This window comes from Crocodylus porosus, unplaced genomic scaffold, assembly GCF_001723895.1.
Source record: "Crocodylus porosus isolate Cpor-Errol unplaced genomic scaffold, CroPor_comp1, whole genome shotgun sequence".
Lineage (NCBI taxonomy): Eukaryota > Metazoa > Chordata > Crocodylia > Crocodylidae > Crocodylus > Crocodylus porosus.
The window spans coordinates 2,928,301-2,940,006 of record NW_017728931.1 but is presented as its reverse complement, the minus strand read 5'-3'; the positions used below and the strand labels follow the sequence as shown (position 1 = coordinate 2,940,006).

The following is an 11,706-nucleotide window of genomic DNA, read 5'->3' as shown; positions in this document are numbered from 1 at the left end:
CGGGGGAACAGGGACTCCCCCAATACCTGCTGATCCCCCCTGACCAGTTTGTAGCAGGCCACAAGGTCCCCCCTTAACCTTCTCTTGTGGATGGACTGTGTATGAACCCTAGATGCCTAAGCCAAGTCTAGTTGGATTATGTTCATGGAGCCAGGCACCTAAACTTTAGGCATTCCAATTGCTAAGTTTAGGTGTTCCAACCATTAAGTGGAGATTTCCCCAGCTAATGTTTGAAATGTGCTTCAGCTATATAGCCATGATGGATCAAAAGATGGAGTAAAAGCCACACCTGAGCTTGTTATTTGGATGTCACCTTCTGGTGTGCAAGGAACAAATACATTTCCTATCCCTGCTACTTCTTCCCAAAACAGGTACACTGGGAGTAGATAGGAAATGGCAGAGCCTTGGCTGCAGCCCCTGATCAGTGGAGCTGAGGGGAATAATATTAGGCCTTTATAGACAAAAAGTAAATGGCATCTCCCCTGAAGCAAGTGAGGTAGCCCCACTTATCTTCACTGAGGCATGATTCCCATATTGTGATAGCCAGGAACAGCATAGTCAGAGCACTATCCCTTCAACACAAATACAGATTACATGAGAGATGAACAAGGTGTTGTTTGCACAGTCAGAGGGAGGAGGAGGGCAAAGAGGGAGAGAGAGGAGGAAGAAAAAGGTATACCGCACAACAGCATAATATTTTTAAAATAAAATAATTGTCTTTTGGTTTTACCTTGCCTTCTTCTGACTGTGGATAAATAGGGTAATAAAGACAAGACTTGTAGGCTAAGCGGAGGATCTCCTTCAAAAAATATTTGGTATAATGATGGAATATGGGATTTAGAGCAAAGTGGTAAAGATGGCCATGTTCTTCCTTCTGGTGATGATTAAAGTAAATAAAATCTTCAATGTTGTAATGTGAACGGATATATTCAATATCCTACAAAATAAGAAGTCTGGAATCAGCACTGGTGGGAAAAGTTGTGCTTTCACAATAAAAGATGTGCCAAGAGGCTGCCTTTCTATTTCTTTAAATGATTAAATTTGAACACAGAAGCAAGACCACCTCGAGAGCTTTTCATGACCAGCTACAAAATGTGCCTTGACATTCTTTCCTCTGTATCAAAAGCTATTTTTTGTAATTCTCCAGGCTTTATTTACTACGGAATGTGTCTGACCCTGTCTCTAAATTACATGAGCCGCTGACATTGTTCAATGGACATTTAGCAAAAAAAGTTTTCTATTGTACAAGGTTCCAGACACAGAGTGACAGCTTGTCCTCTTCCATGTATAAAGCCAAGAGGAAAAAAAAAGCTCTACAAGGAATTCCTTGCAATGACTGGTTCAACCTCATATTTGGATTCATCTAATTTAGGCACCTTAAAGTAGCTGTGACAACCCCTCATCTCAAGGCATTCAAAATAAAAAGATATCTTTGAAAATAATGGTGATTGCTCCTTATTTTAAAAACTGAAAATCTTGCAAAAAAGAACCATATTTTTGCCTTTTTAGAGTAAGCAAAATGGTGAGAAAGTTTTTGATCTGTTGCAACCAGCGTAAAACAGAATAGAAAATATTTATTCTCCTTACCCGTCTTGCAATTTTATTTTTCTACTCCAAAAACAAACATGAATTTCTGTTTTATAAGTGAGACACAGTACTGAGAAGCTATTTTTAAAAAGTGGATTTTAGATGAGTGCAAGTACCATTTTCAGTATGTAAGGGGAAATTCCTTTTCTACTTTGAAAAATAGGAACCAAAGTACACAGTGGCCATGTCTACACATGTACTTTACTGCAGAGTAGATTAATTAGCTGCGGAGCAAAGCATCACCATCTACTTGTGTGATGGGATTAGACTCCAGTAAACTAATTTACACCAGTGTAAAATAGCACTGTCGGGGACAGCACTATCTTACACTGGGGTAATTTACTGCAATTAAACACATGTGTAGATGCTGATCACAGGTGCAAATTGTGCTGGTCAGCCCAGCCAGCCAGGGGCCAGGCTCCTGCCTGCCACCTAACCACATGGCTCTGCACTTTCAGCACCCTTATGCCCCAGCCAGCCCCTCTGCCAACACCGCCACTCAGAGCCCCGGACTGACCTCACCATATCCACTGCCAACCCAGGCCTGCTCTGCCCTGGCTCAAATTGCTGTTGTCCTGGGCACATATGTAGGTGCTGTGCCCAGGAGTACTTTACTCCAGCTCCAACTGCTCAGGAGTTTATTGCCTTGCATTAACACAGGGGTGGGCAATTATTTTGAGCAGAGGGCCGCTTACTGAGTTTTGGCAAGCCATCGAGAGCCACATGGGTAGTCCTGCCTCTTGACAGGTGCCCTGTACACTGGTCACCGTCTTGCGCCCCCTAATCCCTGACCTTTGCCACCAGAAGTCCCTCCCCTTACCCCTCAGAAGTATTCCTTTCAGCAAAGGAGTTTGCCATCTTGGAACCACAAAAATACCAAATTATATTCTAAAAATCAAACATACTACAACATTCATTAATTTCACTTAAAAAGTATTTTTGTCCTGATTTATATGTGTTTGCGTAGTGTACACAGAGGTGATAGAATAATAGCTTAAAATGAAGCCTTATTTGTGTATGTTGTGGGACGGTGTGATTGGGTGGGTATAGGTTTGTGGGTGTGTGCATGGGGTTTGTGATGGGGTGGATAGGTGTGGGGGCATGTGTGTATGGGGAAGCATGTGGGTGTGGATATGGATGTGTGGAGGGGTATGGGGTTTTGGGGGGTTCTGAGTGTGTGGGGGGGAGGGTTTGCCCAGCTCCTCCCTCTCCCTGCTTGCATAAGGAGAAGGGGGACCCAGACCAGCTCCATTGAGCATCTGCTGGCCCATGCCCCATGCTTCTACCATCGTTGTTGCTGCACTCTACGCACCAACTCACTGCCCCTTCCTCCCCCACTTGCCACAGCCATTTTCCCACTCCCCACCCCATGCTGGCCAGCTGCTCCAGCACTACATGGTTCCTGGCTGCAGTGCCAGGGATTGCAGCAGCCAACTTGGCCCTGAGGACTGGGGCGATCACCTGCAGTCTTCCCCTGCCTCCCTCCTCCCATTCTTATCTGTATTTCCCTCAGCGCCGGGAGGCAGGAACAGCCCCAAGTTCCCAGGCCAGAAGCCCCTGGTAGGCAGAGTCTTCCTGCTGGGACTGGGGCTGGGGCTGGGCCAGGCCAGCCATGCTACTCTGGCTGCTTAATCCTGCCATTGGCTCCCCCTGGGCCCTACTGCCCCTGTGTGACAGGAGTATCTCACTGGAGCCTTTCTATTGGTGGCTCCACCTTCCTGTCTTGGGCTAACTGCCTGCTTACTCGCCTGCCATGGCTTGATCTTAATTGATTGAGTGATGTAATCAGCGGGAGGCTGCCCACTTTATATGCCCGGTGTCAGGGGGCGCTATCTGCGGCTCCTTTTCCTCCCCTACACCGCAGCCCAAGACTTGCAGATGGTACTTGACAGGGTTTGCCCTATGCCTTGGCCCTCTTCTTTACTTCTGCCCCCCCTTTCTCCGGGGCTCCTCACTGCCCCCTCTCAGCTCTGGGGCTCCTCACTACCCCCTCTCGGCTCCAGGGCTCCTCACTACCCCGTCTCGGCTCCGGGGCTCCTCACTGCCCCCTCTCACTCTGGGACTGGGGTCAAATGCACCCTGAATGCTGCACCCTCTATGGTGCCAGGGTCTCCATGCTACCGTGGAGCTCCTATGAGGCCTCCTCTGATGCCTTATAGCCTCACCCGGTGCTCCGGTCTTATAAAACTACAAACAGAAAACTCAAGCCCCCGGGCTACAACATAAACTCTAAACCATCCAGTCAAAACCACGTTCTATCCCTACCGGGAAAATACTCCAACTCATAGCAGAAACCAGGGGATGCTCCTGCAATCTATCTTCTCCTTTATCTCTGCACTGGCTGAGCTCCCCACTCCATGGCCGCCAGAGGGGAAATGCCCTCCTGGCCTCATGCTTGGGCTTCAGAAGGGGCCAAGCCTTGCCCCTTCCTGTCAGCTGATTCCCTTGGTTCCCCTAGCAACCAGCACCTGTGCTGCCCTGGTGACTGGCAGTTGAGCCTCCCCCTTCTCACCACTATGGGTCTCTCCTGAGCCATTTCTGCTTTTAGGCGCAGGGCACCCGAGTGCTCTGCAACACCTTGGTTCCTGTCATCTTTGACAGACAGCCAGGGGCAGATAAATATTAATTTTCAAAATTTTGGGGGGCCCCGTGGGCCAGTTAGAATGGCCTGGTGGGCTGGATCCAGCCCATGAGCCATATTTTACCTGCCCCTGCATTAAATGCACATGTAGATGCACCCAGTTGTAGCAACATGATAAAAAAAAAAAATCAAGTCTTTCTTAGAGGAAGAATGGCCTTGTGTTAGGATACCAGACCAAGCTGCAAGAGATTTGGGCTCGATTCTCTGCTCCATGCAGACTTTTGGTGTTCTCTGTGCCTCAATTTCCCTTTCACAAAAAGAGGACACTAATCCTTAGATTTTGAACTCTTTGAAGCAGGGACCTCCACTAATATTTTTCTGTATAGTGCCAAGCAAAAATGGCCTTGGATGTGGTTTCTGGACACGTTCATGTAATACAAATAATAAAACAGTCAACATTTCACTGTGGTAATTCAGGACACATCCCAAATGGGAGAATGAAAAAAAAGTTCAAATGAGAGTTACCATTTCATTTCTGACAACAGACACACCAACTATTTGATCCAAAACTTCTGCTACAAATGCCTGGACTGGTGTCCCATCCTGAAAGACAAGTAACAAAATGTGCACACCTATGCTGATCATTGATTAACACAATATTAGAATTCTGATCTTAACTGTGCATTTCAATGATACACTTCTGATCAACACAAACTCCCGCTAGCCATTCTGTACGCTACCCACTTAAATAACCCCTCTCCAAGCAAGAGCCCAGTCCTGCAATGAGTTCCATGAAGACAGGCCACTGTGGACAGGCAGACCAATGCTGAAGTTTAGGGGACTGATCATTATTTTCATGGAAGTCAGGGTCATCTCCATATCCCCCAGTGATTCCACTGGTAAAGATTTAAACCCTGGGAAAGATTTTTTTTTTAGCAAATAGTATGTTTCATTTTGGACAATACAATGGAAAACTACATGTACATATAATCCCTGCAGCATGTACTCACTGGATCTCTGCGAGCCAGAGTGAAGATCCTTAAGTCATCTAGTATACTTTTATTCAAGTCAAGGGTTTTAATGAGCATTTCAACAGCAGGTAGATCACTGGTTGTCGCTCTTCTTACATTAAATGACCTATTAGAGAATACAGGCATGAAAAGCCTGCTCTGCTGACAAATAAAAGATTTCATTTATGAAGTCTAACAGTCTGTGAACACTACATCCACACAGTTTTTTTACAGCTAAAATGAGTGCATCCATGCAAATTATTTCAAATACATAAAATACATTACATTATTTATATAAAATGTCACATAAGGACATGCGGAAAACTTGGTGTTGGGATATTCTAATCCAGAGTTATTGTACTGCTTCCTGGTTTGTTTTTTCCCCATACAGCCCCCTGCAATGCATCCATACAGGAAAATCTAGCGAACCCCTTCACAATAGTGTCACATTACTGACCAGGTCATTTGCAGTATTGATAAACTAATTATATATCTACATTCTTAGATGATTATGTCACAGCTCCACTCCCACCACAGCTACTACTAAATATTTAAAGTTAAATACAGGAAAACCTTGTTAATTTGAAATGCAAGGGACCAAAACTACTGACTTGGAAATAAATGGGTTTGAATTATCCAAATTACTACGGGTACATACAGACTTAGTTCACCCACAGACTATCTTAGTTCACCTAGATAGAGTTAGGTACATCTAAGTGTTGAACTGTCCTGCCAACCCCTCCCAAGCACACCTAACTCCCCTGTGGCCCTGCCATCCCTGATCCCACAAAACCACCCCTAATCCTGCCAAACTCTTGCCATGCCTGCAGACCCACTAACCCATTTCTGCCAAACTACCCCCAATCTCACCAACCCCCACTCCACCAAATGACCCCGATCCAACTTCTAATCCTGCCAAGCCACTTCTGATCCCTCCAACACTGACCCCGATCCCACCAATGCCCCCCATCTTCCATAGACCCACTAAGGCCCCTGATTGCACCAAAATGCTGCCAATCCCACTAACCCCTGGATCTGCCAAACTGTTTTCAGGGGGTTATGGTTCAATGGACCAGAAAATGTCTTCAAATTTCAAAGAAGCTGTATTTCATATTGTCTATATCATAAAGCATGTAGAAACCTATCTTTTCAGCTGGGGAATGACAATAGCTTTGAAGTAGTCAATACCTTGAACTATATGATATTGAACTGATGAGGTTTTCCTGCGCACATGTAAGTGTTTACTGGATTGGGGCCTCAGATGGATAACCAAAATGAAGAACATATCTAACTTGCTCAAACAAAATTCTTATTACATTCCAAACAAAAACTGTTGGAAGGTTACATTTCTTTTCAATTGAATGTTAAAACAACAGGCCTTAAACCTAACCTATGACTGCTGAATCAAGAGTTAAAAGAAACAGATTCATTTGGAACATTAGATCAAACAGTGAATATACAAACAAGAGGAGGGCGTAACAGGCAGGAAGCATGAGATACTTGCAGGGGTACAATGCAGTAACAGTAACCAGGATTTTGGTCTGTTACAAGGGTCCAAACGAGGGGCAGGCAAAGTCCAGTCCACAGGCTGGATTAGGCCTGTGGCAGACTTCATTTCTTAGCACCCCATGCCAAAGTCACTGCAGCCAGTTTCCATGGACACCCCAGCAGCAAGACTGACAGCATGGGGTCAGGATTTCTATGGAGACCAGTCCCAGCAGTGTTGGGCAGGAAGCTACTCCAGTAGTGGGATCTTGCAGCAGTGACAGCACGGTCTGGAGCTGGGGCAGAGCTGCAATCGGCTGCCCACACACCCTGGGTAGGGACATGCAGGCAGTGCATTGCATCTGCCCCAGCTCTGGACCATGCTGTCACTACTGCAAGATCCCAGCCCTGACCACAGAGCAGCTCCCCACTGTGATGAAAGGTGCCTTGAGTGGGGGTTCCCAGAGTGGTGTACTATCCATTTGGCGCAGAGCACCTCCCCTCAACTCGCCTGCCACAACTTGGTGTTATTGGATAAAGGGAGGGTTCAGTGGAGATCTTCTTTCTGGGGGACCCTTGGGGACGGTAGTACTCACAGTTCAGGTGTGATGTTCCACGGGGCTCTGCTTCCCCTATACCCCATCCACTCGCCAACCAGACTGGTGCCAACAGTGTGGTTTGGTCATACTCAATCAACCCCTGCTTGCCTAGGGGGAACCCGTGTCAGCGTGGGTCCTGTCGGGGACCTGTCAGGCTGCCCCAATGGGTAGCCTTTCCGCTGCAGAGACCCGCAAGCTGGACTTGAGTCGGCTGGCACCTGCTTCAGTGCCTCCGAGTAGGGTGCTTCTGGTTCTGCTCCTATTCTTGTTTGTCAGAAAAAATAGACAGCTGGGGAGGAGAGGGATGTGGAGTTGCCTCCTTCATCCCAGCCTGCTGCAGGGGACTCAATTGCTTCCCTTGCTATGCCTGCTGGCATTGAGCCGGCTGTACTGCTCCTGCCTGCTCCAGAAGCCCCAGCACGTCTGACATGCTCCATGCCAGTGAGCTCCCTTGCTCTCTCCACCCCCTGAGTTCCAGTGGGGCTTTAAAATCTTCCTGAAGTGGCCAGAACGGCCACCGCGATTGGCTCGGCTTTTCCCTGTCCGGGGAACAGCTGATTAAACAGCTGGCATAATGCCGGCTCGCACGGCTGTGGACACAATTTCTTCTCTGGCTCCAGCTGAGCCCTTGGAGGTAAGTTTCCCCCACAGAGGAGATGTTTGTGGGGTTCGGGGCCCGTGGGGACTGCCTTCTCCCCTTCAGGAGCCTGTGGGGGTGACTTGCTACCACACCCACCCAGCTGCACACCCTGCCACTGCCGCTGGGGCCAGTCTCTATGGAAACCCTGGCCCCCAGCTGTCACAGTACCACTGTTCCTGGGGTCTCCATGGAAACCAGCTACAGTGATACAAGCAGGAGCTGCTGGGAAATGGAGTCTGGCCGCTGGCCAGATCCACCATTTTGCCCACCCCTGCTCTAAACAGAACAGAAAATTAGGTTGTACTAGTGCTGAAAGCAGAAAGCATGGGTAAGAGTGCAGAACATTTTCCATCTATTCTTAGTTTCTTAGTAGGGTTGGAGTGATGTAGTCATGATGGTTCCAAATTATGAGCTTTTCATGTTGTTAATTTGCTAATGTAAACAGTGAATTTCAATATCCTCAGTGTTACAGTAGGGTCTTCTCATCTTCCTTAGGTATCATCCCTTGAAATTATTATTTTGTTTAATCATTGTCATAGCTTCTATTAGAGCTGGTAAACAGTGATATAAAAGGTGTTGTTTACAATCTATGGTGAAGATGGCCTGAATAAATGCTATTCTCTTCTCCTTTGGTATCATGCTGTATACTTCCCAGCACCAAAAGTGACTGTAGCTCTTATTAGATTCATTTTGGCCTCTTCTAGTGTCTGTGCTCCAGATAAGTACAGCTACTCTTCGCTTAACATTATAGTTATGTTCTTGAAAAAATTGACTTTAAGTGAAACAAAGTTAAGTGAATCCAATTACATCACAGTAGTTAGCTACTAGCAGGTGGCAGCCAAACAATGTTATAATCGAACATTGCATGACTTTAAACAAACATGTTCTCTAACAGATCAGCAATGAAATAATGAACCAACGTTAACCAGGACAACATTACGTGAGGAGTACCGGTACAGCCCATTTAGATTACTAAAGATGGAGAATGCTAGACAGATGCTAGAGAAGCCTTGCTCCAGTCCTTGAAGACCTTTAAGAGTTAGGACTTAGACAATGAAATGAACACTAAAATGAAAGGGGAGCCAATAGGGGTATCCCTACAATTAGTTCCACTTAGCAGATGCAAGCTGCTATATGTTGGAAAGATGGAGTTTGATGAGCCTTGACTAATAGGCTAGGTACAGGGCACTTAGAATAATCTCCGGGGCATTTCCAGTAGTCAGTCCAGCAGGTGATGATGATGATGATGATGAACACATGGATCATGGTTGTCAAGCCTCTGTCCAAAAGAGAGGCGTTAAGTCTTATGATTTGGCAATGGATTAAAGAATTCCTGGCTGTCATTGGTTCCCTGTTCTCAAGGACCTAGAACAGGTCTCAATAATGCTCATAGACTTTGTATTAGTTTAATAATTGAGGGAAAGAGGGGAGAGGTATTGCATGCACTACTAAGTAGCTAAAAGCATTGCTATTCAATTGCTGGAATTTACAAACCATGCTGTTGAAGCACAGGGGTCTGTAAACTCAGGGGGCAAAACACCTCTATGTCTTAGAAACTCTAGATGATTAAGTCTACATGAAGGAATTGACAAAGCCCATTGGGAAGCTGACAGAGGCTGTTACCTGTGCAATCCCATGAGCCTAAAAGCAGGTGTTAGCTGTGCAATGTGAAGCCTGTAATAATCCAGAGCTGATAAGCTGGCACAAAGGGTATGTAAGACTAAAAACCTATGCAGCTCCAGTCAGTGACCTGGGGGCAGATCTTCAGTGGGTGTAATTTGTCATATCTCTTCATTTAAGTGGAGCCATGATAATTTACACCAGCTGTGACTCTTTCCCCTGTTCCCTGCTATGTAAGCTTCATTCAGACCTCGACAGGAAGGGGTTAGGCCTGACCTTCATAAATCAAGTGCTTCGATTAAGTAAGGCTCAAACACTCAAGGTTGGATGGTAGCTTTGGTTCATTGAGTTTACACTGAGATAAAAAAAATCCCAATGAAGATTTCTTGCCCAAAGTTAACTAAGCTTCTTACTTTATACCATGGATATAGCCGATCCTGTTTCCCATTTTTTCAGTTTAAACTGTAGTGCATTATTCTTACATTTATGTTTCATAAAATATTACTGAAACATTTCCAAGTTACCAAAAATAATGCTAATATCTTTTTAAAAAAATATTACTGCCTTCAATCTGAATTTTGCCAGGAAAATCATGGACCTAAACTTTGAACTATTTCAACATGTCTGTTTGTTAGCTTGAGGCATCTAAAGGTTGTATTAGACTGCAAGCATGCACTTCAAATTAAAACTGTAATTAAGTTTTTCTAACTGCTGAACTATACACGTATTGAGTTTTACATAAACTTCAACTCAGACTATTTTTAACACATTTCTATATACTCAATTAAACACAGGATCAAATAGGGAGCCATGGAGCAGCACACAAGACAGTAAAGCAGCAAACCAAGCCAGCCCCATAGTCCTCAATCATGTTATCTTGACTCCTCAGCTCCTTAGCTTCATTTACCTCTATATAACATATTTATATTCATAAATCTGCTTAAGCAAATCAGACAGTTAGATAGACAAGAGGTGGCATTCGTATCCACAATTAACTACAGGAAGCAATTTTTTGGCATGAATAAAATAGCACCTGCAAAAAATGGAGGATGCTTAACAAAAAATCAGGTCTATTGTGAGTACGAATGGCTAGTAAAGCATATCTTAGGTCTATGTATGCTCATTTCTTTCCCAGGGAGGAATTAACCCACTCCTGAAGCCCAATTCCTTTGACTGCTCAGAAGCCCTATTATTATTATTATGCTTTTTACTGAAAATTGAAGGAAAGTATCCATTAAGCATTTCAGCCTTTGCCTTGTCATCTGTTATTTGTTCTCCTTCCCTGTCAAGTAGCAGACCTACACTTCCATTTGCCGTACTGTTGCTTTTTGTGTGCTTAATACTTTTTCTTATTCCTTTTACAACCTTTGCTAATCAGTATCTCATTTTATGCCTTTGCCATTCTCTCTCTGATTTTGTCCTTTCATGTCTTTACATTCCCCCTTTATTTATTCCCTGCTTTTTCTTTTAATCCATTTTATATGACTCCCTCTCCATTCACATGTCTGTTAAAAGCTAATGGTGCAACTAGAATACATTGATCTTTTACTTTTGATATTTTGCCTTTACGTCAGGGAGTGTCAGCTGTTGCACTTTAAATTTTATGTTCTTCAGAAACTTCCCACTATCCTCAACTGGCTTCTTCTTTAACTTTTATGATCTTGGGGACTTTAATCACAAACTAATTTAGGTATTTGGTTTCCACACTCTTCAGAAGAACCCAATGACAGTCTGATTCCTCTCAGCCTCCTCAGCTCCTGGAAGGAGTTTGAGAAAAGTTCACTGATGACTGAACTCTCATGCTTTCATGGAAACATCTACACCACCTGGACAGCACACAACATATACAGAACCTTGAAAATGTTACTTTTCATCAAAATATCAAAGAACCTGTGGCTTACCAATCTCACTGTTGAATTGCTAATCAGCTGTGATGGAGATGACTGGTATTTACTTCAATTATTTCCCCTGTGGCCAGCCATAAATAGGAAAGAGGTACATTACGAATACAAAGATGCCTAAATGTCATGGTGTGGAAAGAAACATCCACTTTGACCAAGAGTAGCTGTCCAGTTACTGCATGAATTATGACTATATCACCTGAGGTGACCAAGTACAAGTTCAAAATGGAAATGCGATGGTGAAAATTATTCAACATGCAGTCAAGTTAATAAATCCACTGAA

At 44.6% G+C, this 11,706-nt stretch overlaps 1 protein-coding gene across 2 annotated transcripts in view; it reads right to left on the bottom strand.

Annotated features, from left to right (window-relative positions):
• Positions 1 to 11,706, bottom strand: part of CFAP61 (cilia and flagella associated protein 61) — a 208,535-nt gene that overhangs the window by 137,058 nt on the left and 59,771 nt on the right. For both annotated transcript variants that reach the window (XM_019544070.1, XM_019544071.1), the window contains 3 exons: positions 5,179 to 5,305; positions 4,694 to 4,771; positions 731 to 937 (listed from right to left, as the gene is read on the bottom strand). In XM_019544070.1, coding sequence (XP_019399615.1) covers positions 731 to 937; positions 4,694 to 4,771; positions 5,179 to 5,305 — 412 coding nt within the window. The remainder of the gene's footprint in view (positions 1 to 730; positions 938 to 4,693; positions 4,772 to 5,178; positions 5,306 to 11,706) is intronic.